Source organism: Salmo salar, chromosome 06 (assembly GCF_965601325.2).
Source record: "Salmo salar chromosome 06, fSalSal1, whole genome shotgun sequence".
Taxonomy (NCBI): domain Eukaryota; kingdom Metazoa; phylum Chordata; class Actinopteri; order Salmoniformes; family Salmonidae; genus Salmo; species Salmo salar.
This window is the reverse complement of record NC_138296.1, coordinates 86633535-86660000: the sequence shown is the minus strand read 5'-3', so window position 1 is coordinate 86660000 and position 26466 is coordinate 86633535. Positions and strand designations below refer to the sequence as shown.

The following is a 26466-nucleotide window of genomic DNA, read 5'->3' as shown; positions in this document are numbered from 1 at the left end:
CAGTTTTAGTTATTATATTCTGTTTGTCAGTCTGTCTGTCACTATTCCTTTCAGTCTCTATTCCTGTGTCTGTCTGTCTGTCTGTCTGTCTGTCTGTCTGTCTGTCTGTCTGTCTGTCTGTCTGTCTGTCTGTCTGTCTGTCTGTCTGTCTGTCTGTCTGTCTGTCTGTCTGTCTGTCTGTCTGTCTGTCTGTCTGTCTGTATTACCTGCTCCACTGTCTATGTGGCTCTGCAACATGTGCCCAGTGGGGCCTGAGTGACCCCCCCGCCTCCTCCCGTTGCCCTGGTGAGGACCCCTGACTGCCCTGGCCAATGGGGAGAGAGTGATGCATGGATACACATGGCGCCCCTCCCCCCAAAAACAATGACAGAAGCCCCCTGGATGTACTCCCCCCCACACACACACTAGAACTACTGCAACACCACTGGGTACCACACAGCTAGAGGTGGGGAGAGAGGGAGAGGGGGATGGAGGGAGGCATAGCATGGTCCCCCAGCCCAGAGAAAAGCAAAATTACCAGAGAAGACTGCAGCTAAACTAGGGAACTAAGAGACAAAGAGAGAGAAAGAATGGAAAAAAAGAGAAAGAGAGAGTGCAAAACTACTGGAGCAGAGTGATGACATCTACAGACATCCAGCAACACTACTGGAGCAGAGTGATGACATCTACAGACATCCAGCAACACTACTGGAGCAGAGTGATGACATCTACAGACATCCAGCAACACTACTGGAGCAGAGTGATGACATCTACAGACATCCAGCAACACTACTGGAGCAGAGTGATGACATCTACAGACATCCAGCAACACTACTGGAGCAGAGTGATGACATCTACAGACATCTAGCAACACCACTGGAGCAGAGTGATGACATCTACAGACATCCAGCAACACCACTGGAGCAGAGTGATGACATCTACAGACATCTAGCAACACCACTGGAGCAGAGTGATGACATCTACAGACATCCAGCAACACTACTGGAGCAGAGTGATGACATCTACAGACATCCAGCAACACTACTGGAGCAGAGTGATGACATCTACAGACATCTAGCAACACCACTGGAGCAGAGTGATGACATCTACAGACATCCAGCAACACCACTGGAGCAGAGTGATGACATCTACAGACATCCAGCAACACCACTGGAGCAGAGTGATGACATCTACAGACATCCAGCAACACCACTGGAGCAGAGTGATGACATCTACAGACATCCAGCAACACCACTGGAGCAGAGTGATGACATCTACAGACATACAGCAACACTAGATACAGCTACTAAAAGCAGAGCATGTTAGAGAGAGAGAGAGTAAGCGAGAGACAGAGAAAGAGAGTGAGAAAGAGAGAGAGCGCGAGAGAGACAGAAAGGAAGGCAGAAACAGAGGGCAGCAGGGGAAGGGAGGGGATAGTTACTCGAGAGCTGAAGGTCCTATGGCTCCTGCGATCATCTTTAAGCCCCTCCAACCTACACTGGAGCTAGTAGGAGATAAAGCATCATCACAGGCATCAGTGAACACAACTCCCAGGATGCATCAGTACTGTACCACAACAACAGAGACAACAAGAGAGAGAGACACGAGGAACAACAATCAACAGCTAGCAGAAGAGAGAAGGGATATGGTAGGGGGGAGTGTGAGAGAGAAGAGGGAGAGAGAGAGAGGGGGTTGATAGAGCGAGAGAGAAAGAGGAGAGAAGAGAGAGAGAAAGAGGAGAGAAGAGAGAGAGAGAGAGAGAGGGGGGTAGATAGAGCGAGAGAGAAGAGAGAGTAGAGAGAGAAGAGAGATAGAGGTGAGACAAAATAGGAGAAGAAAGAATGGTTTGGGGAAGAGAGAGAGAGAGGGAGGGGGGATAAAAGAGAGAGAGAGGAGGGGATGGGAGAGAGGTACTAAGGCTACAACAAGACATAGTGAGATCAACTTGCAGAACGAATAAGAAAGCAGAAATGCAGACTACCAATCAACAACTAGGTGATGATATTCAGTACATTACAGATGTGCCTATCTCTGACAGAATTTAATGTTTAAAGTGGACTTTTACACACTACACAAACATGACCATATACAGCACCCAAGAAGATGTACTACACAACAAAACAACACATAGGGTGTTTCTCTAATTAAATCTACAGTATCCCATCAGTCTGTGAGGGAACCATTTCAAAAGTCAACCTTAAACAGCAAATCTGTTCCTATTCTTTAGACTTGTTAACACATCTGTCCATAATGCTAATGTCATTCTACTAACTGGATGGGGGATCAGGTCAGTGATCAGCCTAACCGCTCCTCAACGTTCATGTAATATTTAGGTGTAACCGTATGAGAACGGTGGAGGATGCTAACACATTGGTGGAACCAAGAATGGACAGAGGGTGAGACGCAGGTGGGAAGACAAAAAACAGAACTTCACTGAGACAAGCGCTGAAGTAACTTCCTAAAGAGATATACCACCAGAAAGCCATGGAGAGAGAGAGAGAGAGAGAGAGAGAGAGAGAGAGAGAGAGAGCGCACACAATGACTGTGTGGATGGATAGATAGAACAGAGTGCAGTGTGGCACTAGTGAGGAGAGAGAGAGAGAGAGAGTGAGAGTCAGTGGGTGAGAGGGTGAAAGAGTGAGAGAGTGTGTAGGTGAGAGAGTGAGAGCGAGAGAGAGGTTGAGAGCAGAAGCACCTTTTCTCCATCTATCCCTCTCTCCCTCCCTTCAAATCCCTCTCTTTCCTTGGACAATTGAGAAAGAGAAGTGTATACATGATGTGAGTGATACAAAATATAACATACACATGTAGACAGAGTTTCTAGTACAGGTTTCACATCATTCAAACAGTTTGCACACACACTACAAAACTCACAGAACTTAAAGACAGACACTACAACACTCACAGTACTTAAACACAGACATACTGTACAGACATGCTGTACGTGCGCGCGCACACACACACACACACACACACACACACACACACACACACACACACACACACACACACACACACACACACACACACACACACACACACACACACACACACACACACACACACACACACTGCAGAGTGTAGAACAACTGCTGAATATGTATGTGTGTGTAGGTGTGTGAGTGTATGTGTGTGTGTGAGTGTAGGTGTGTATGTGTGTGTGTGTGTGAGTGTAGGTGTGTGTGTGTATGAGTGTAGGTGTGTATGTGTGTGTGTGTGAGTGTAGGTGTGTGTGTGTGTGTGTGTGTGTGTGTGTGTGTGTGTGTGTGTGTGTGTGTGTGTGTGTGTGTGTGTGTGTACAGTGCATTCAGAAAGTATTCAGGCTCCTTCCCTTTTTCCACATTTTGTTACGTTACAGCCTTATTCTAAAATTGATTAAATAAATGTTTTCCCTATCAATCTACACACAATACCCCATAATGACAAAGCAAATTTTTTTTTAGAAATCTTGTAGAAATCTTGTATCTTGCAAATGTATTAAAATAAAAAACTGAAATACCTTATTTACATAAGTATTCAGACCCTTTGCTATGACACTAAATTTAGCTCAGGTGCATCCTGTTTCCATTGTTCGTCCTTGAGATGTTTCTACAACTTGATTGGAGTCCACCTGTAGTAAATTCAATTGATTGGACATCATTTGGAAAGGCACACACCTGTCTATATGAGGTCCCACAGTTGACAGTGCATGTCAGAGCAAAAACCAAAGGAAGGAATTGTCCGTAGAACTCCGAGACAGGATTGTGTTGAGGCACAGATCTGGGGAAGGGTACCAAAAACTGTCTGCAGCATTGAAGGTCCCCAGAACACAGCGGCCCAGCCAAACCACCAAGACTCTTCCTAGAGCTGGCTGCCCAGCCAAACTGAGCAGTCAGGGGAGAAGGGCCTTGGTCAGGGAGGTGACCAAGAACCTGATGGTCACTCTGTCAGAGCTCCAGAGTTCCTCTGTGGAGATGGGAGAACCTTCCAGAAGGACAACCATCTCTGCAGCACTCCACCAATCAGGCCTTTATGGTAGAGTGGCCAGACGGAAGCCACTCCTCAGTAAAAGGTACATGACAGCCCACTTGGAGTTTTCCAAAAGGCACCTAAAGACTCTCAGACCATGAGAAACAAGATTCTCTGGTCTGATGAAACTAAGATTGAACTCTTTGGCCTGAATGCCAAGCATCACGTCTAGAGGAAACCTGGCACCATCCCTACGGTGAAGCATGGAAAATAGCTGTGCAGCGACGCTACCCATCCAACCTGACAGAGCTTGAATGGATCTGCAGAGAAGAATGGGAGAAACTCCCCAAATACAGGTGTGCCAAGCTTGTAGCGTCATACCCACGAAGACTCAATGCTGTAATCACTGCCAAAGGTGTTTCAACAAGGTACTGAGTAAAGGGTCTGAATACTCACGTACATGTCATTTTTCAGTTGTTTTTTTATACATTTTCAAAAATGTCTTAAAATCTGTTTTTGCTTTGTCATTATGGGGTATTGTGCGTAGATTTATGAGGGAAAAACAATTTAATCCATTTTAGAATAAGGCTGTAATGTAACAAAATGTGGAAAAAGTCAAGGGGTCTGAATACTTTCCGAATGCACTGTATGTATGTGTAGGTGTAGTTGTTTGAGTAAACTGAATGACATTGAATGTTGATACATCATGTGTGCATATGCTGAGTAACTTTGTCTGTGTCTTTCTGTGTGTGTGTGTGTGTGTGTGTGTGTGTGTGTGTGTGTGTAGTCGGAGCTGATTTAAGCGTGTGTTCGGATGAGTGCGCTCAGTAACTGTGTGTGGATACGTGTGTGTGTCTGTGTCCACGTGAGTGTGTGTGTGTGTGTGTGTGTGTGTGTGTGTGTGTGTGTGTGTGTGTGTGTGTGTGTGTGTGTGTGTGTGTAGCAGGGCTTGCATTGGGCTAGACCCTGACAATACAGCTACATAATACAGATTGTATTCTTGGCAAACACACACACCTGCCAACAACCCTAATCGCTTTACAGGGCACCTGATAGTCGCTGCGGAAACACCCTAAAACGGCCTGACGACGGGTTGTCACGACGATCGGCCACGGAGATCAATGGCAGAGGGGTGGGTAGAGGTGGAGGGACGTGGGGAGGGGTCGGAGGTATAGCAAGTGGCGAGTGCGGAGGCTGGATCAGGGAAAAATATCTCTTAGTGGACGGCGACGGCTGCTAAGCTAAATGCCCGGGGGTAAATCAATGGACCAATAATAGACGAGGTTTAGAAGCGGCTCGAGGGGATGAGGGGACTGTTTTTGTGTTTCTGTGCTGAGCTCAGCAGAAAAACAAAGGCACTGTAAGACAAATTATGCAAAGAGGAAGATTTAGGAGGAGAGGAAGAGGAGAGGGCTGTGACATTGGGCAGGGAGGGGAGGAGGGAATGAGAGGAGGGGAGAGGAAGATAGGATGGAAGAAGAGGAGGAGAGCAAAGGAATGGAGTGAAGAGTTGAGGAGAGGGGAGGGGAAGTGAGGAGAGGAGGAGTTGTAACCCCCTCTACCAATGACCTGTCCCACAGGGGAGAGGGATAGAAGAGAGGGGAGGGAGAAAGGGGAGAGGAGGAGTTCTTCTGTAGCTCTCCAAAGACAAGACTCAATTCCCAGAGCAGCGCCTAAGGGGGAGAGAGGGGAGGGAGAGAGGGAGGGGAACAAGGGAGAGAGGGGCGGGAGAGACAGGGAGGGGAGGAAGAGAGGGGAGGGAACAAGGGAGAGAGAGAGGGAGAGATGTCCCTGGTTTGCTCTCTGTTCCACACTACTACTCTAGACTTCTCCAGGGCTAACCTTCAGCACTTCCTCTGGCTATACTGACTGTAAGTTACTGTGGCACCCACACACACACACACACACACACACACACACACACACACACACACACACACACACACACACACACACACACACACACACACACACACACACACACACACACACACACACACACACACACACACACACACACACACACACACACACACACACACACACACACACACACACACACACCTATTCTCTGGTACAAGGACATTCCCGTGCACCTCTTCTCATAGACATGAACAAAAACACATACATAGACAACAACAATGCTAAAATAAATGCTCCCCTCCCCAACAGACACACCACGACTAGATGGGTAATGAATGACAGAGAATGAACAGTGGTGGAGTTCAAGAGAGGCATGGGGAGGGATGTACGGTACACTATCCTATCTCCAACCCTACTGAACACTATCCTATCTCCAACCCTACTGAACACTATCTCCAACCCTACTGAACACTATCCTCTCTAACTCCACTGAACACTATCGATCGTCAACTCTACTGAACACTATCTATTTCCAACCCTACTGTAAAGTACTCTACTGTATGGGCTTTGCTATGGATGGACACACTCTGTTAAAATGCATGATGAGAGATAGGTGTTGGTATGAACAGAACAAGCCAAATTGCCTAGCAAGATTACACTACTCATACTACTCTGTGAGCCAAATTCCTAATATAATCTTTTCATAGTGTGTCAATATATACCCTATGTTTCTATCCTACAGTCTCTATGTCCTGTAGATGCGCTCCAGTACTGCATCACCACACAGGGGAGCTGCAGAGGGCAGTCTGCCTGAGATGGTGAGACCTATGTGGGCTGTGGACCCTGGCCCTCTTTCCTGTCTGTCTGTCTGTCTGTCTGTCTGTCTGTCTGTCTGTCTGTCTGTCTGTCTGTCTGTCTGTCTGTCTGTCTGTCTGTCTGTCTGTCTGTCTGTCTGTCTGTCTGTCTGTCTGTCTGTCTGTCTGTCTGTCTGTCTGTCTACCTCTGGATGTCTGACCTGACAGGTGTCTTTAACTGGATTTTATGAGGCCCTAGTGCAGTGTGGTGACTGTAGCTGAGTCTATGTTGGGGAGCGGGGCCCGCATGCCGGTATGGGGGGATGGGGGATAGATAGAAGGTAAGTGGGAGGGGGTAGATAGAAGGTAAGGGGGAGGGGGGGTAGATAGAAGGTAAAGGGGAGGGGATAGATAGAAGGTAAGGGGGAGGGGGGTAGATAGAAGGTAAGGGGGGGTAGATAGAAGGTAAGGGGGAGGGGGGGTAGATAGAAGGTAAGGGGGGGTAGATAGAAGGTAAGGGGGAGGGGGGTAGATAGAAGATAAGGGGGGTAGATAAAAGGTAAGGGGGGTAGATAGAAGATAAGGGGGTAGATAGAAGGTAAGGGGGAAGGGGTAGATAGAAGGTAAGGGGGAGGGGGTAGATAGAAGGTAAGGGGGGTAGATAGAAGGTAAGGGGGGGTAGATAGAAGGTAAGGGGGGTAGATAGAAGGTAAGGGGGAGGGGGTAGATAGAAGGTAAGGGGGAGGGGGTAGATAGAAGGTAAGGGGGAGGGGGGTAGATAGAAGGTAAGGGGGGTAGATAGAAGGTAAGGGGGGGGTAGATAGAAGGTAAGGGGGGGTAGATAGAAGGTAAGGGGGAGGGGGTAGATAGAAGGTAAGGGGGAGGGGGGTAGATAGAAGGTAAGGGGGGTAGATAGAAGGTAAGGGGGGGGGGTAGATAGAAGGTAAGGGGGGGATAGATAGAAGTTAAGGGAGGGTAGATAGAAGGTAAGGGGGAGGGGGTAGATATAAGTTAAGGGGGAGGGGGTAGATAGAAGGTAAGGGTGAGGGGGGGGTAGATAGAAGGTAAGGGGGATAGATAGAAGGTAACGGGGTAGATAGAAGGTAAGGGGGGGTAGATAGAAGGTAAGGGGGATAGATAGAAGGTAAGGGTGAGGGGGGGTAGATAGAAGATAAGGGGGATAGATAGAAGGTAAGGAGGTGGTAGATAGAAGGTAAGGGTGAGGGGGGGTAGATAGAAGGTAAGGGGGATAGATAGAAGGTAAGGAGGTGGTAGATAGAAGGTAAGGGGGAGGGGGGTAGATAGAAGGTAAGGGGGGGTAGATAGAAGGTAAGGGGGAGGGGGTAGATATAAGTTAAGGGGGAGGGGGTAGATAGAAGGTAAGGGTGAGGGGGGATAGATAGAAGGTAAGGGTGAGGGGGGATAGATAGAAGGTAAGGGGGAAGGGGTAGATAGAAGGTAAGGGTGAGGGGGGATAGATAGAAGGTAAGGGTGAGGGGGGATAGATAGAAGGTAAGGGTGAGGGGGGATAGATAGAAGGTAAGGGTGAGGGGGGATAGATAGAAGGTAAGGGGGAGGGGGGATAGATAGAAGGTAAGGGTGAGGGGGGGTAGATAGAAGGTAAGGGGGAGGGGGGTAGATAGAAGGTAAGGGTGAGGGGGGTAGATAGAAGGTAAGGGTGAGGGGGGGTAGATAGAAGGTAAGGGGGAGGGGGGTAGATAGAAGGTAAGGGTGAGGGGGGATAGATAGAAGGTAAGGGGGAGGGGGGATAGATAGAAGGTAAGGGTGAGGGGGGGTAGATAGAAGGTAAGGGGGAGGGGGGATAGATAGAAGGTAAGGGTGAGGGGGGATAGATAGAAGGTAAGGGGGAGGGGGGATAGATAGAAGGTAAGGGTGAGGGGGGGTAGATAGAAGGTAAGGGGGAGGGGGGTAGATAGAAGGTAAGGGTGAGGGGGGTAGATAGAAGGTAAGGGGGAGGGGGGTAGATAGAAGGTAAGGGTGAGGGGGGTAGATAGAAGGTAAGGGTGAGGGGGGGTAGATAGAAGGTAAGGGTGAGGGGGGGTAGATAGAAGGTAAGGGGGAGGGGGGTAGATAGAAGGTAAGGGGGAGGGGGGGTAGATAGAAGGTAAGGGGGAGGGGGGTAGATAGAAGGTAAGGGGGAGGGGGATAGATAGAAGGTAAGGGGGAGGGGGGATAGATAGAAGGTAAGGGGGAGGGGGGATAGATAGAAGGTAAGGGGGAGGGGGGGTAGATAGAAGGTAAGGGGGAGGGGGGTAGATAGAAGGTAAAGGGGAGGTAGATAGAAGGTAAGGGGGATAGATAGAAGGTAAGGGGGGGTAGATAGAAGGTAAGGGGGAGGGGGGTAGATAGAAGGTAAGGGGGGGGTAGATAGAAGGTAAGGGGGGGTAGATAGAAGGTAAGGGGGGGGTAGATAGAAGGTAAGGGGGGGTAGATAGAAGGTAAGGGGGGTAGATAGAAGGTAAGGGGGAGGGGGGTAGATAGAAGGTAAGGGGGGTAGATAGAAGGTAAGGGGGGGGTAGATAGAAGGTAAGGGGGGGTAGATAGAAGGTAAAGGGGAGGGGGGATAGATAGAAGGTAAAGGTGAGGGGGGATAGATAGAAGGTAAGGGGGAGGGGGGTAGATAGAAGGTAAGGGGGAGGGGGGTAGATAGAAGGTAAGGGGGAGGGGGGTAGATATAAGTTAAGGGGGAGGGGGGTAGATAGAAGGTAAGGGGGAGGGGGGTAGATAGAAGGTAAGGGGGAGGGGGTAGATATAAGTTAAGGGGGAGGGGGTAGATAGAAGGTAAGGGGGAAGGGGTAGATAGAAGATAAGGGGGAGGGGGTAGATAGAAGGTAAGGGGGAGAGGGTAGATAGAAGGTAAGGGGGAAGGGGTAGATAGAAGATAAGGGGGAGAGGGGTAGATAGAAGGTAAGGGGGAGGGGGGTAGATATAAGGTTAAGGGGGAGGGGGTAGATAGAAGGTAAGGGGGAGGGGGTAGATAGAAGGTAAGGGGGAGAGGGGTAGATAGAAGGTAAGGGGGAGGTAGATATAAGTTAAGGGGGAGAGGGTAGATAGAAGGTAAGGGGGGTTTACCTGGTCCAAGGTAGAGTACCTTGACTTGAGCGTGATGACCTCATCCAGGTGAGCCCTGAACTCTCTCCGTGAGGCCTGGAGAAAGCCACAGGATAGGTCACTCGCCTTCACGCACGCCATCAAGCATCACACACACGCACCACATACGCACACACACAGGCACGAAAGCATGCAAATGTCCTGGTACAGTACATTAGAACATATGTATAGTTTTGACCTAACACACCCACACACACACACACACACACGCACACGCATGCACACACGCGCACACACGCGCACACACGTGCGCACACACAGTCAAAACCCAGTGAAACAAAAACACACACACACACCCATCCATCCACCCACCAACCCACCCAACCACACACACTCAAGCTACCCCAGAGACACACCACACACACACACACACACACACACACACACACACACACACACACACACACACACACACACCACACACACACACACACACACCACACACACACACACACACACACACACACACACACACAGATCCAAGCCAGGACTACTGCCTAGACACACATAGAGCAATCCATTTTTTTTTTAAGAAAATACTTTGCAGAAAAAAGTCCACTGACTGCAAAACAAGCACTACTACGACAATACAGAACCAAAAATGGATGAAATAACAACCAAATAATGTGATGGCAACTTCTCAAGAGTTTTCACTCCAAACTAGAGCACATTTTGCATGGGTCTGACAGTGAGTTAGTGTTAGTGAGTGGAGGCGAGAGGCAGTGTTAGTGAGTGGAGGAGAGAGGCAGTGTTAGTGAGTGGAGGAGAGAGACAGTGTTAGCGAGCGACTTATTGTTAGTGAGCGACTTAGTGTTAGTGAGTGAGTTAGTGTTAGTGAGTGGAGGAGAGAGACAGTGCTAGTGAGTGGAGGAGAGAGACAGTGTTTGTGAGTGGAGGAGAGAGACAGTGTTAGTGAGTGGAGGAGAGAGGCAGTGTTAGTGAGTGGAGGAGAGAGACAGTGTTAGTGAGTGGAGGAGAGAGACAGTGTTAGTGAGTGGAGGAGAGAGACAGTGTTAGTGAGTGGAGGAGAGAGGCAGTGTTAGTGAGTGGAGGAGAGAGGCAGTGTTAGTGAGTGGAGGAGAGAGACAGTGTTAGTGAGTGGAGGAGAGAGACAGTGTTAGTGAGAGACTTAGTTTTAGTGAGTGAAGGAGATATACTTAGTGTTAGTGAGTGGAGGCGAGTGAGTGTTAATGAGTGGAGGAGAGAGACAGTGTTAGTGAGAGACTTAGTTTTAGTGAGTGAAGGAGAGATACTTAGTGTTAGGGAGTGAAGGAGAGAGAGTTAGTGAGTGAAGGAGAGAGAGTTAGTGTTAGTGAGTGAGTTAGTGTTAGTGAGTGAGTTAGTGTTAGTGAATGAGTTAGTGTTAGTGAGTGAGTTAGTGTTAGTGAGTTAGTGTTAGTTAGTGCTAGTGAGTGAGTTAGTGCTAGTGAGTGAGTTAGTGCTAGTGAGGGAGTTAGTGTTAGTGAGTGAGTTAGTGTTAGTGAGTGAGTGAGTGTTAGTGAGTGAGTGAGTGTTAGTGAGTGAGTGAGTGTTAGTGAGTGAGTGTTAGTGAGTGAGTTAGTGTTTGTTAGTGAGTGAGTTAGTGTTTGTTAGTGAGTTAGTGTTTGTTAGTGAGTGAGTTAGTGTTTGTGAGTGAGTTAGTGAGTTAGTATTAGTGAGTTAGTGTTAGTGAGTTAGTGTTAGTGAGTTAGTGTTAGTTAGTGTTAGTGAGTTAGTGTTTCTGAGTGAGTTAGTGTTAGTGAGTGAGTGTTTCTGAGTGAGTTAGTGTTAGTGAGTTAGTTAGTGTTAGTGAGTTAGTTAGTGTTAGTGAGTTAGTGTTAGTGAGTTAGTGTTAGTGAGTGAGTTAGTATTAGTGAGTGAGTTAGTGTTAGTGAGTTAGTTAGTGTTAGTGAGTTAGTTAGTGTTAGTGAGTTAGTGTTAGTGAGTTAGTGTTAGTGAGTTAGTGTTAGTGAGTTAGTGTTAGTGAGTGAGTTAGTATTAGTGAGTTAGTGTTAGTGAGTTAGTGTTAGTGAGTTAGTGCTATTGAGTGAGTTAGTGTTAGTGAGTTAGTGTTAGTGAGTGAGTGTTAGTGAGTTAGTGTTTGTTAGTGAGTGAGTTAGTGTTTGTTAGTGAGTGAGTTAGTGTTAGTGAGTGAGTGTTAGTGAGTGAGTGTTAGTGAGTTAGTGTTTGTTAGTGAATGAGTTAGTGTTTGTTAGTGAGTTAGTGTTTGTTAGTGAGTGAGTTAGTGTTTGTGAGTGAGTTAGTGTTGTGAGTGAGTTAGTGTTTGTGAGTGAGTTAGTGTGAGTGAGTGAGTGTTAGTGAGTGAGTGAGTGTTAGTGAGTGAGTTAGTGTGAGTGAGTTAGTGTTAGTTAGTGTTAGTGAGTTAGTGTTAGTGAGTTAGTGTTAGTGAGTTAGTGTTAGTGAGTGAGTTAGTGTTAGTGAGTGAGTTAGTGTTAGTGAGTGAGTGTTAGTGAGTGAGTTAGTGTTTGTTAGTGAGTGAGTTAGTGTTTGTTAGTGAGTTAGTGTTTGTTAGTGAGTGAGTTAGTGTTTGTGAGTGAGTTAGTGAGTTAGTGTTAGTGAGTTAGTGTTAGTGAGTTAGTGTTTCTGAGTGAGTTAGTGTTAGTGAGTGAGTGTTAGTGAGTGAGTTAGTGTTAGTGAGTTAGTTAGTGTTAGTGAGTTAGTTAGTGTTAGTGAGTTAGTGTTAGTGAGTTAGTGTTAGTGAGTGAGTTAGTATTAGTGAGTGAGTTAGTGTTAGTGAGTGAGTTAGTGTTAGTGAGTGAGTTAGTGTTAGTGAGTTAGTTAGTGTTAGTGAGTTAGTGTTAGTGAGTGAGTTAGTGTTAGTGAGTGAGTTAGTGTTAGTGAGTGAGTTAGTGTTAGTGAGTTAGTTAGTGTTAGTGAGTTAGTGTTAGTGAGTTAGTGTTAGTGAGTGAGTTAGTGTTAGTGAGTTAGTGTTAGTATTAGTGAGTTAGTGTTAGTGAGTTAGTGTTAGTGAGTTAGTGCTATTGAGTGAGTTAGTGTTAGTGAGTTAGTGTTAGTGAGTGAGTGTTAGTGAGTTAGTGTTTGTTAGTGAGTGAGTTAGTGTTGGTTAGTGAGTGAGTTAGTGTTAGTGAGTGAGTGTTAGTGAGTGAGTGTTAGTGAGTTAGTGTTTGTTAGTGAATGAGTTAGTGTTTGTTAGTGAGTTAGTGTTTGTTAGTGAGTGAGTTAGTGTTTGTGAGTGAGTTAGTGTTTGTGAGTGAGTTAGTGTGAGTGAGTGAGTGTTAGTGAGTGAGTGAGTGTTAGTGAGTGAGTTAGTGTGAGTGAGTTAGTGTTAGTTAGTGTTAGTGAGTTAGTGTTAGTGAGTTAGTGTTAGTGAGTGTTAGTGAGTGAGTTAGTGTTAGTGAGTGAGTGTTAGTGAGTGAGTTAGTGTTAGTGAGTGAGTTAGTGTGAGTGAGTTAGTGTTAGTTAGTGTTAGTGAGTGAGTTAGTGTTAGTGAGTTAGTGTTAGTTAGTGTTATTGAGTTAGTGTTAGTGAGTTAGTGTTAGTGAGTTAGTGTTAGTGAGTTAGTGTTTGTGAGTGAGTTAGTGTTAGTGAGTTAGTGTTAGTGTTAGTGAGTGTTAGTGAGTGAGTGTTAGTGAGTGAGTGTTAGGGAGTGAGTGTTAGGTGAGTGAGTGTTAGTGAGTGAGTTAGTGTTAGTGAGTGAGTTAGTGTTAGTGAGTGAGTTAGTGTTAGTTAGTGTTAGTTAGTGTTAGTGAGTTAGTGTGTAGTGAGTGTTAGTGAGTTAGTGTTAGTGTAGTTAGTAGCTAGTGAGTGAGTTAGTGTAGTGAGTGAGTGTTAGTGTTAGTGAGGTGAGTGTTAGTGAGTGAGTGTGTGTGAGTGAGTTAGTGTAGTGAGTGAGTGTTAGTGAGTGAGTTAGTGTTTGTTAGTGAGTGAGTTAGTGTTTGTTAGTGAGTTAGTGTTTGTTAGTGAGTGAGTTAGTGTTTGTGAGTGAGTTAGTGAGTTAGTGTTAGTGAGTTAGTGTTAGTGAGTTAGTGTTAGTTAGTGTTAGTGAGTTAGTGTTTCTGAGTGAGTTAGTGTTAGTGAGTGAGTGTTAGTGAGTGAGTTAGTGTTAGTGAGTTAGTTAGTGTTAGTGAGTTAGTTAGTGTTAGTGAGTTAGTGTTAGTGAGTTAGTGTTAGTGAGTTAGTGTTAGTGAGTGAGTTAGTATTAGTGAGTGAGTTAGTGTTAGTGAGTGAGTTAGTGTTAGTGAGTTAGTTAGTGTTAGTGAGTTAGTGTTAGTGAGTTAGTGTTAGTGAGTGAGTTAGTATTAGTGAGTGAGTTAGTATTAGTGAGTTAGTGTTAGTGAGTTAGTGTTAGTGAGTTAGTGCTATTGAGTGAGTTAGTGTTAGTGAGTTAGTGTTAGTGAGTGAGTGTTAGTGAGTTAGTGTTTGTTAGTGAGTGAGTTAGTGTTTGTTAGTGAGTGAGTTAGTGTTAGTGAGTGAGTGTTAGTGAGTGAGTGTTAGTGAGTTAGTGTTTGTTAGTGAATGAGTTAGTGTTTGTTAGTGAGTTAGTGTTTGTTAGTGAGTGAGTTAGTGTTTGTGAGTGAGTTAGTGTTTGTGAGTGAGTTAGTGTGAGTGAGTGTTAGTGAGTGAGTGAGTGAGTGTAGTGAGTGAGTTAGTGTGAGTGAGTTAGTGTTAGTTAGTGTTAGTGAGTTAGTGTTAGTGAGTGAGTGTTAGTGAGTGAGTTAGTGTTAGTGAGTGAGTGTTAGTGAGTGAGTTAGTGTTAGTGAGTGAGTTAGTGTGGAGTGAGTTAGTGTTAGTTAGTGTTAGTGAGTGAGTTAGTGTTAGTGAGTTAGTGTTAGTTAGTGTTAGTGAGTTAGTGTTAGTGAGTTAGTGTTAGTGAGTTAGTGTTAGTGAGTTAGTGTTTGTGAGTGAGTGTTAGTGAGTTAGTGTTAGTGAGTGAGTTAGTGTTAGTGAGTTAGTGTTAGTGTTAGTGAGTGTTAGTGAGTGAGTGTTAGTGAGTGAGTGTTAGTGAGTGAGTGAGTGTTAGTGAGTGAGTTAGTGTTAGTGAGTGAGTTAGTGTTAGTGAGTGAGTTAGTGTTAGTGAGTGAGTTAGTGTTAGTGAGTTAGTGTTAGTGAGTGAGTTAGTGTTAGTGAGTGAGTTAGTGTTAGTTAGTGTTAGTGAGTTAGTGTTAGTGAGTGAGTTAGTGTTAGTGAGTTAGTTAGTGTTTAGTGAGTTAGTGTTTGTGAGTGAGTTAGTGTTAGTGAGTTAGTGTTAGTGAGTGAGTGTTAGTGAGTGAGTGTTAGTGAGTGAGTGTTAGTGTTAGTTAGTGAGTTAGTGTTAGTGAGTTAGTGTTAGTGAGTTAGTGTTAGTGAGTGAGTTCGTGTTAGTGAGTTAGTGTTAGTGAGTTAGTGTTAGTGAGTTAGTGTTAGTGAGTTAGTTAGTGCTAGTGAGTGAGTTAGTGCTAGTGAGTGAGTGTTAGTGAGTGAGTTAGTGTTAGTGAGTTAGTGTTAGTGAGTGAGTTAGTGTTAGTGTGTTAGTGAGTGAGTTAGTGTTAGTGAGTGAGTTAGTGTTAGTGAGTGAGTTAGTGTTAGTGAGTGAGTTAGTGTTAGTGAGTGAGTGTTAGTGAGTGAGTTAGTGTTAGTGAGTGAGTTAGTGTTAGTGAGTTAGTGTTAGTGAATGAGTTAGTGTTAGTGAGTGAGTTAGTGTTAGTGAGTGAGTTAGTGTTAGTGAGTGAGTTAGTGTTAGTGAATGACTTAGTGTTAGTGAGTGAGTTAGTGTTAGTGAGTGAAGGACAGTGATATTGGCTGTGTGTGTGCTGGTGTACTGGTGGAAAAAGGGTCTATTTTCTCTCCAGTGCTTGGTTGAATCAACATTGTTTACGCGTCATTTCAACAAAAAAATTAAATGTGATGATGTTGACTCAATGTGGAAAACTGATTGGATTTGCAACAAGTCATTAACGGAAGGGGGTGGCTCAACTTACCGTTTTGGCTCAACTTACCCCACTCTTACCCCTTAGTGTCCAGCGTTTCCCTGGCTTTTCTAAATAGTTACTAAGAGGAACTCTACTGACAGGGTGGACGTGTCCTTCCACTGCCCATCTATTGGAGACGGATACCATAATCCATCCCAATCGTAAATCTCATTACGTAACAGTTAAATCAATACTACTTGAGTGTCAACCACAGGAGAGGTGCCTGTTAGAGATAGTGGACCAAGCCAAGCTCAGAACCAGCTGACGGGTGGAGCAATGCACTGTGGGTACAATCAACATCTGACTACCATGATGTTTCAACTCTAACACCGTATTTGAAATGTCGTTGAGTCACATGTCACATGGCAGTAAGTGTGTGTGGATCGGATGGTGCGGTGTTGACCATAAGTGGTTCTGTGTGTGTGTGTGTGTGGGGGGGGGGGGGGGGGGTGAGCAAGCATGCCAGGTGAACGAGGAGGAGGGGTGCTGTGGTCACTGAAGCCATGATAATGCCATGACGACGGTGGCCATGGCGATGCATTAGAAGTCATGCAGGAGTACCTCAGCAATGCTTAGGGTGGATGAACAGGAGGGGAGCCGCGCCTGGTGCCACGAGACAGAAGGAGGAGGAGGAGAAGGAGGAGGAAGAGGAGGAGGAGGAGGAGGGGAGAAGAGAACAGGGTTAACATAGCCAGAAGCCAGACAGATGGACTGTGAGACAGACAGTACACCCCTGTCCGTCAGGAGGCCCACCGCTCTGTGTCTCATGCTGTGTTCATGTACTATCAGAATGATCAGAAACAAACAAAAATCGCATCAAGACTTGGAGCTTCTGAAGTCCAAAACAATACGAAATGGCCTTCCAAGTGTTACTCAGATAGCGTTGTTGTACCCCGTTTCCCTGTTAGACATTTACGAGTTTCCTAGTTCTGAGTAACATATGAACGCAGCATCAGTGTGTCTGTCCCAGGTAAGCCAGCGAAGCCGAGGGTCAAGGGCATTATGACGTGTGTGTGTGTGTGTGTGTGTAAGCGAATTACCCAAAGCAAAGCATCAAAACCTTTACTAACCATGGGAAAGATGCTGTACATAGAAAACATAACACAAACTATCATATTAACACCCCCATAACTGTCTAACCCCTGTTTGATCTGTAGATGATAGTAACCTGTAGGCCTCAGACCATTCTAACCCTGTTTGATCTGTAGATGATAGTAACCTGTAGGCCTCAGACCATTCTAACCCTGTTTGATCTGTAGATGATAGTAACCTGTAGGCCTCAGACCATTCTAACCCTGTTTGATCTGTAGATGATAGTAACCTGTAGGCCTCAGACCATTCTAACCCTGTTTGATCTGTAGATGATAGTAACTTGTAGGCCTCAGACCATTCTAACCCTGTTTGATCTGTAGATGATAGTAACCTGTAGGCCTCAGACCATTCTAACCCTGTTTGATCTGTAGATGATAGTAACCTGTAGGCCTCAGACCATTCTAACCCTGTTTGATCTGTAGATGATAGTAACCTGTAGGCCTCAGACCATTCTAACCCTGTTTGATCTGTAGATGATAGTAACCTGTAGGCCTCAGACCATTCTAACCCTGTTTGATCTGTAGATGATAGTAACCTGTAGGCCTCAGACCATTCTAACCCTGTTTGATCTGTAGATGATAGTAGCCTGTAGGCCTCAGACCATTCTAACCCTGTTTGATCTGTAGATGATAGTAACCTGTAGGCCTCAGACCATTCTAACCCTGTTTGATCTGTAGATGATAGTAACCTGTAGGCCTCAGACCATTCTATCCTTATATACTCTGTAGTATAAGCAATGGGAGTGGAACTATGTGATGGTGACTTCAAATAAAATACATCAAAATTCAAATCAAATGTTATTTGTCACATGCTCCGAATACAACAGGTGTAGACCTTACCGTGAAATGCTAAATTACAAGCCCTTAACCAACAATGCAGTTTAAAAAAATAAGCGTTATGAAAAAAGATTTACTAAATAAACTAAAGTCAAAAATAAAAGAGCAACAATAAAATAACAATAACGAATCTATATACAGGGTCAATGTAGGTAGGGGTAATATATACATGTAGGTAGGGGTAAAGTGACTATGCAAAGGTAATAGATAATAACCAGTGGGAATCAGCAGTCTGGGTCAATGGAGTCAATGTAGATAGTCTGGGTGGCAATTTGACAAATTGTTCAGTAGTCTTATGGCTTGGGGGTATAAGCTGTTAAGTTAACTTTTGGACCTAGACTTGGCACTCTGCTGGGAGTCCGAGGCAAACAGACGGCTGGGACTCCGTGCCAAACAGACGGCTGGGACTCCGAGCCAAACAGACGGCTGGGACTCCGAGCCAAACAGACGGCTGGGACTCCGAGCCAAACAGACGGCTGGGACTCCGAGCCAAACAGACTGCTGGGACTCCGAGCCAAACAGACCGCTGGGACTCCGAGCCAAACAGACCGCTGGGACTCCGAGCCAAACAGACGGCTGGGACTCCGAGCCAAACAGACGGCTGGGACTCCGAGCCAAACAGACGTCTGGGACTCCGTGCCAAACAGACCGCTGGGACTCTGTGCCAAACAGACCGCTGGGACTCCGTGCCAAACAGACGGCTGGGACTCCGAGCCAAACAGATGGCTGGGACTCCGAGCCAAACAGACGGCTGGGACTCCGTGCCAAACAGACGGCTGGGACTCCGTGCCAAACAGACTGCTGGGACTCCGAGCCAAACAGACGGCTGGGACTCCGAGCCAAACAGACCGCTGGGACTCCGTGCCAAACAGACCGCTGGGACTCCGTGCCAAACAAACACTTCATAGGAATTAAATGTTTAATTTACAGAACTGATGGTACCTGCATCTGACTTTCATGTTGCTTTCAAGACAACTGGGAACAAAAAAAATTACGAGGTCAAATCATGACGTCAGTGATCTTCAGGTCGGAAAGACGGAGTTCTAGAAAGATGCCAGAGTTTCCGAGTTGGAATTCCGAGTTGGATGACCGTTCAAAACTATTTTTGCCCAGTTGGATCAAATTTCTTCAGAGTTCCCAGTTGTCTTGAATGGACTGAAGTCGGAAGTCAGAGATTTACGAGTTCCCAGTTGTTTTCAACATGGCATTATTCTCAGTGGAGGGTGGGAGACAGCAGCAGTGAGTTTGTTTCTGATGGTCCCTGCTCTCTCCTTCCTTTCCTCCGGTGAGACTGACCAGAGAGAGGGGACACAGTCTTCCACCTGATGGTGAAACTCGAGTCGCACTGCATCTGCCTCATGCACAAATTCATGTTGCACCTATGACCAGAGAAAGTTACATAGATACAACGCTTATAATAATAAAAATGCAGGGCTATCCATACACATAGCTACCCATTCATTGCAGCTGCAGCGCGAGCGGAAGTAGGGAGAATCGCCTTTTATGTTTTGTAATAGATTTGAATAAAAACAGTGTTGACAGTGCCAAATAAAACTTAAACATGAACTCACTCTATAAAACAGCAGCTCTTTGCTGTAGTCTTGGACAGTCTCTCTGTAGTCATGGTTTTAAAAATAATGAAATATTAGGTAGGCTAGTATCAAACTTTACTGTGGCCGGGGTCGTGAAAGCTCGTAGGCACAGTGATTTGAGCTATCCGATTGGCCAGCACAGTAAGCAAACTCGATTTAGCTAGAGTTCTCCCGGTCCACTGGGTAGGCGGAGTTTGTCTATTCAGACAAATGAAATGGTTCAAAATATGAACACTTTGTTTACCCGGTGCGCAGGGCTTCTGAATTAACTGCATCTACCGCCAACAGCAAAAAATAAATAAAAGGAGAGCAAGCTTTGATCATTGGCTTTTCTACAGAAATGTTTGGTGATCGACTAGGAATGCCTTGAAGATTGACTGGTTGGTGACCACTGGTCTAGGGTGTCTGGGATGATGGAGTTGATGTGTGCCATAACCAGACTTTCTAAGCAGTTCATGATTACAGATGTAAGTTCTACAGGGCAGTAGTCATTGTGGCAGGTAGCCTCAGAGTTCTTGTGAATAGGAATGACGGTGGTCAGCTTGAGACGTGGGGATTACAGACTGGGACAAGGAAAGAATAAAAATAACTGTAAATATGCCTGCAAGCTGTTCTGCGCGTGCTCTGAGAACACCCCGCGGCCATGCGAGCGTTGACCTGATTCAAAACCTTACTCACGTCGGCTTCGGAGAGCGAGATCACCCAGTCTTCTGGGTCGGCGGGTGCCCTTATGCACGGCCTGGTGTTGTTATTGTCAAAGCGTGCATAAAATGCATTGAATTGGTCTGGTAGAGAGGCATCATTGGGCAGATCACGGCTGGGTCTAACCGGTAATGGACTGTAGCCCTAGCACCAACCTCAGTGTTAATCCAGGGCTTTTGATTGGGGAAGCAGTGAACCTTCACTGTTGGGGACAACGTCGGCGATGCATTTCCTAATGAAGCAGGTGACGGAGGTGGTTAGCTCATCGACACTGTCAGCGGAATCCCGGAACATATTCCAGTCAGTGCTAGCAAAGCAGTCCTATAGCATAGCCTCAGATTTGGAAGACCATTTCTCTACGGAGCACGTCATGGGTAAATCCTGTTTGAGCTTCTGCTGAGTAACTGAGCTAGAAAGGATCACCGGCATATGCAGACAGATATAATACTGAACAGACTTATCCACTTTACACAGCCACTGTAGCAACGACCGCAATCACTGGACTACACCCACAACATAGACAGAGATCTATCCTACAGACACTACTGTACGGACAGTGTATCGCTGTTCAAGGCTACATAGCAACAAACACAGTAGAGTGAAGTGCTGTTCAAGGCTACATAGCAACGACCAGAGTAGAGTGAAGTGCTGTTCAAGGCTACATAGCAACGACCACAATAGAGTGAAGTGCTGTTCAAGGCTACATAGCAACGACCACAACAGAGTGAAGTGCTGTTCAAGGCTACGTAGCAACGACCGCAGTAGAGTGAAGTGCTGTTCAAGGCTACGTAGCAACGACCGCAGTAGAGTGAAGTGTTGTTCAAGTCTACGTATCAACACCCAGTACAGTGAAGTGCTGTTCAAGGCTACGTATCAACACCCAGTACAGTGAAGTGCTGTTCAAGTCTACGTATCAACACCCAGTACAGTGAAGTGTTGTTCAAGGCTACGTATCAACACCCAGTACAGTGAAGTGTTGTTCAAGTCTATGTATCAACACCCAGTACAGTGAAGTGTTGTTCAAGTCTACGTATCAACAACCAGTACAGTGAAGTGCTGTTCAAGGCTACGTATCAACACCCAGTACAGTGAAGTGCTGTTCAAGGCTACGTATCAACACCCAGTACAGTGAAGTGCTGTTCAAGGCTACGTATCAACACCCAGTACAGTGAAGTGCTGTTCAAGGCTACGTAGCAACACCCAGTACAGTGAAGTGCTGTTCAAGGCTACGTATCAACACCCAGTACAGTGAAGTGCTGTTCAAGTCTATGTATCAACACCCAGTACAGTGAAGTGCTGTTCAAGGCTACGTATCAACACCCAGTACAGTGAAGTGCTGTTCAAGTCTATGTATCAACACCCAGTACAGTGAAGTGCTGTTCAAGGCTATGTATCAACACCCAGTACAGTGAAGTGCTGTTCAAGTCTATGTATCAACACCCAGTACAGTGAAGTGCTGTTCAAGTCTACGTATCAACACCCAGTACAGTGAAGTGCTGTTCAAGGCTATGTATCAACACCCAGTACAGTGTGTTACATACTAGGAAGGACGCTGATCTAGCATACTATGGCTGATGTGTGTGGATGTGTGTGTGATGTGTATGGATGTGTGTGGATGTGTGTGTGGATGTGTGTGTGATGTGGATGGATGTGTGTGGATGTGTATGGATGTGTGTGATGTGTATGGATGTGTGTGTGATGTGTATGGATGTGTGTGTGATGTGTATGGATGTGTGTGTGATGTGAATGGATGTGTGTGTGATGTGGATGGATGTGTGTGTGATTTGTATGGATGTGTGTGGATGTGTGTGTGATGTGTATGGATGTGTGTGTTTGCGTGTGAATACAGCATATTTTTATTTAACCTTTATTTAACCAATAAGAACAAATTCTTATTTACAATGACGGCCTGGCAAGAGGCAAAAAGGCTCCTGTGGGGACGGGAGCTGGGATGACAAAAACAACAACAACGTAAGGCAAAACAGACAACACAGACAGAAGACACTGGCAACCGTACAAATACAACAGCAAACAAACAAAGTGTGTGTGTGTGTGTGTGTGTGTGTGTGTGTGTGTGTGTGTGTGTGTGTGTGTGTGTGTGTGTGTGTGTGATATATATATATATATATATATATATATATATATATATATATATTGTGTGGTGTGTGTGAAGTAAAACAATATGCTTCCTTACATAAGGCAACACAAACTCGTGACATGGGTTGACAACTAGAAAGAGCTACATGTCTCAACAACCTGTTGATCTAGTTGTCCTTTGACCTCCTCCAGGGACACCAGGCCAGGTCCCTCCAGGGACACCAGGTCCCTCCAGGGACACCAGGTCCTGGGGTTGTAGGTTGGCTTGGAGGGAATTCCAAACACCAGGGGGCTGAGTAACGGAAGGACCTTTTTCCATGCTAGACTCTCATTTTTGGGACTGTTAGCATAAAACAAGATTGAGATCTGTGCTTGAATGTGTTTCCATTTCTATCTAGAAGAGAAGCAGTTTTCCTAAAATGGCCTTATAAATAAGAATGTAGCAGTGTTTGAGTCCGAGTGATGCTAATGATGTCCTCCCAACAACACTGTAAAGATCACATTGGACAATGTGCCTGTGTGTGTATATGCGTGTGTATACAGTGTTGTGCAAGTGTGTTAACAGTGTGTGTGCATACAGAATGTATAAGTGTGTCTGTATACAGAATGTATAAGTGTGTGTGTTTTTTTAAAAGATAGAGGTCAAGGGCTCAAGGCGGTGATTTGTTTATAACAGTCTTCTCAGAGTGATTCACTTTACATATGAAGGAGGAGGAGGAAAGACGTCTTGAATAAGCCTTGGCTCCAATGGTATACATTTGTATTTGTATTTATTATGGATCCCCATTAGCTGCTGCCAAGGCAGAAATGAAGGCAGTTAATACCATTTTAAAAACATTACAATACATTCATTACAGAACTCCCAACACACAAAGTGTGTGCCCTCAGGCCCATACCCCACTACCACATATCTACATTGCAAAATCCATGTGTACATGTGTGTATAGTGTGTATGTTATCATGTGTATGTATGCATGTGTCTGTGCCTATGTTTGTGTTACTTCACAGTCCCCTCTGTTCCATAAGGTGTATTTTTATCTAAATCTGATTCTACTGCTTGCATCAGTTACCTGATGTGGAATAGAGTTCCATGTAGTCATGACTCTATGTAGTACTGTGCGCCTCCCATAGTCTGTTCTGGACTTGGGGACTGTGAAGAGACCTCTTGTGGCATGTCTTGTGGGGTATGCATGGGTGTCTGAGCTGTGTGCCTGTAGTTCAAACAGACAGCTCGGTGCTTTCAACATGTCAATACCACTCACAAATACAAGTAGTGATGAAGTCAATCTCTCCTCTACTTTGAGTCAGGAGAAATTGACATGCATATGATTAATGTTTGCTCTCTGTGTACATCCAAGGTCCAGCCGTGCTGCCCTCCTCTGAGCCAATTGCAATTTTCCTAATTCCCTCTTTGTGGCACCTGACCACACAACTGAACAGTAGTCCAGATGCGACAAAACTAGAGCCTGTAGGACCTGCCTTGTTGGTAGTGCTGTTAAGAAGGTAGAGCATCGCTTTATTATAGACAGACTTCTCTCCATCTTAGCTACTGTTGCATCAAAATGTTTTGACCATGACAGTTACAATCCAGGGTTATTCCAAGCAGTTTAGTCACCTCAACTTGCTCAATTTCCACATTATTAATTACTGTCATGTCCTGACCATAGTAAGATGTTATTTTCTATGGTAGAGTAGGTCAGGGCGTGACAGGGGGTGTTTTGTGTTTTTCTATATCTATGTTTAGTTCTAGTTTTCTATTTCTATGTTTGTTTTTTGGGATGATCTCCAATTAGAGGCAGCTGGTCCTCGTTGTCTCTAATTGGAGATCATACTTAAGTAGGGTTTTTTTCCACCTGTGTTTGTGGGTAGTTGTATTCTGTTTAGTCTATGTACCTGACAGAACTGTGAGCTGATCGTTTTTGCTTTTGTTATTTTCTTTAGTGTTCTGTGTTAAAATACATTTCATCATGAGCACTCAATATGCTGCGCTTTGGTCCCCTCTCTACGACAGTTGTTACAATTACAAGATTTAGTTGAGGTTTTGGGTTTAGTGAATGATTTGTCCCAAATACAATGCTTTTAGTTTTTGAAATATTTAGGACTAATGTATTCCTTGCCACTCATTCTGAAACGAATTGCAGCTCTTTGTTAAGCGTTGCAGTCATTTCAGTTGCCGTAGTAGCTGAAGTGTACAGTGTTGAGTCATACACATTCATAGACACACTGACTTTACTCAAAGCCAGTGACATGTTGTTAGTAAAGATTGAAAAAGTAAGGGGCCTAGACAGCTGCCCTGGGGAAATCCTGATTCTACATGGATAATGTTGGAGAAGCTTCCATTAAAGAACACCCTCTGTGTTCTGTTAGACATATACAGTTGAAGTCGGAAGTTTACATACACCTAAGCCAAATACATTTAAAATCAGTTTTTCACAATTCCTGACATTTAATCGTAGTAAAAATTCCCTGTTTTAGATCAGTTGGATCACCACTTTATTTTAAGAATGTGAAATGTTAGAATAATAGTAGAGAATTATTTATTTAAGCTTTTATTTCATCACATTCCCAGTGGGTCAGAAGTTTACATACACTCAAATAGTATTTGGTAGCATTGCCTTTAAATTGTTCAACTTGGGTCAAACGTTTTGGGTAGCCTTCCACAAGCTTCCCACAATACGTTGGGTGAATTTTGGCCCATTCCCCCTTACAGAGCTGGTGTAACTGAGTCAGGTTTGTAGGCCTCCTTGCTCGCACACACTTTTTCAGTTTTGCCCACAATTTTTCTATAGGATTGAGGTCAGGGCTTTGTGATGGCCACTCCAATAATTTGACTTTGTTGTCCTTAAGCCATTTTGCCACAACTTTGGAAGTATGCTTGGGGTCATTGTCCATTTGGAAGACTCATTTGCAACCAAGCTTTAACTTCCTGACTGATGTCTTGAGATATTGCTTCAATATATCCACATAATTTTCCTTCATTGTGATGCTGTCTAGTTTGTGAAGTGCACCAGTCCCTCCTGCAGCAAAGCACCCCCACAACATGACGTTGCCACCCCCAAGCTTCACGGTTGGGTTGGTGTTCTTCGGTTTGCAAGCCTCCCCCTTTTTCCTCCAAACATAACGATGGTCATTATGGCCAAACAGTTCTATTTTTCGTTCATCAGCCTAGAGGACATTTCTCCAAAAAGTACGATCTTTGTCCCCATGTGCAGTTGCAAAGAGTAGTCTGGCTTTTCTATGGAGGTTTTGGAGCAGTGGCATCTTCCTTGCTGAGAGGCCTTTTAGGTTATGTCGATATAAGACTCGTTTTACTGTGGATATAGATACTTTTGTACCTTTTTCCTCCAGCATCTTCACAAGGTCCTTTGCTGTTGTTCTGGGATTGATTTGCACTTTTCACACCAAAGTATGTTCATCTCTAGGAGACAGAACACGTCTCCTTCCTGAGCGGTATGACGGCTGCATGGTCCCATGGTGATTATACTTGCGTACTATTGTTTGTACAGATGGTACGTGGTACCTTCAGGCATTTGGAAATTACTCCCAATGATGAACCAGACTTCTGGAGGTCTACAATATTTTTTAGGAGGTCTTGGCTGATTTCTTTTGATTTTCCCATGATGTCAAGCAAAGAGGCACTAAGTTTGAAAAGAGGCACTGAGTTTGAAGGTAGGCCTTGAAATACATCCACAGGTACATCCCCAATTGACTCAAATGATGTCAATTAGCCTATCAGAAGCTTATAAAGCCATTACATAATTTTCTGGAATTTTCCAAGCTGTTTAAAGGCACAGTCAACAATTGTTGTAAACAATTGTTGGAAAAATTACTTGTGTCATGCACAAAGTAGATGTCCTAACCGACTTGCCAAAACTATAGTTTGTTATCAATAAATTTGTGGAGTTGTTGAAAAACGAGTTTTAATGACTCCAACCTAAGTGTATGTAAACTTCTGACTTCAACTGTAACTCTTAATCCACAATATAGCAGGGGGTGTAAAGCCATAACACATCAGTTTTTCCAGCAGCAGACTATGATCAATAATGTCAAAAGCCACACTGAAGTCTAACAAAACAGCCACCCCAATCTTTTTATCGTCAATTTCTCTCAGCCAATCATCAGTCATTTGTGTAAGTGCTGTGCTTGTTGAATGTCCTTCCCTTTAAGAGTGCTGAAAGTCTGTTGTCAATTTGTTTACTGTAAAATAGCATTGTATCTGGTCAAACACCATTTTTTCAAAAACTTTACTAAGGTTTGCCAAACAGGCTGATTGGTCGGCTATTTGAGCCAGTAAAGGGGGCTTTGCTATTCTTCGGTAGCGAAATTACTTTTGCTTCCCTCCAAGGTTCTGACTTACAATATGTGGACAACTACACATACTTAGGTGTCTGGGTAGACTGGAAACTCTCCTTCCAGACTCACATTAAGTATCTCCAATCCAAAATTAAATCTAGAATCGGCTTCCTATTTCGCAACAAAGCATCCTTCACTCATTCTGCCAAACATACCCTCATAAAACTGA

General features: G+C 44.9%; 1 protein-coding gene across 7 annotated transcripts in view; it reads right to left on the bottom strand.

The window, feature by feature from the left end:
• The window catches only part of LOC106608213 (gephyrin), a 187630-nt gene that overhangs the window by 34146 nt on the left and 127018 nt on the right, over positions 1 to 26466 (bottom strand). For 4 of the 7 annotated variants that reach the window (XM_045721083.2, XM_082977042.1, XM_082977043.1 and 1 more), the window contains exons 9-11: positions 16187 to 16228; positions 9678 to 9752; positions 1421 to 1483 (exon numbers count right to left, since the gene is read on the bottom strand). The exons of 2 other annotated variants lie outside the window; for them this stretch is intronic. In XM_045721083.2, the coding sequence (XP_045577039.1) occupies positions 1421 to 1483; positions 9678 to 9752; positions 16187 to 16228 (180 nt within the window). The remainder of the gene's footprint in view (positions 1 to 1420; positions 1484 to 9677; positions 9753 to 16186; positions 16229 to 26466) is intronic. One more of the 7 variants, XM_082977044.1, reaches the window with a different exon arrangement.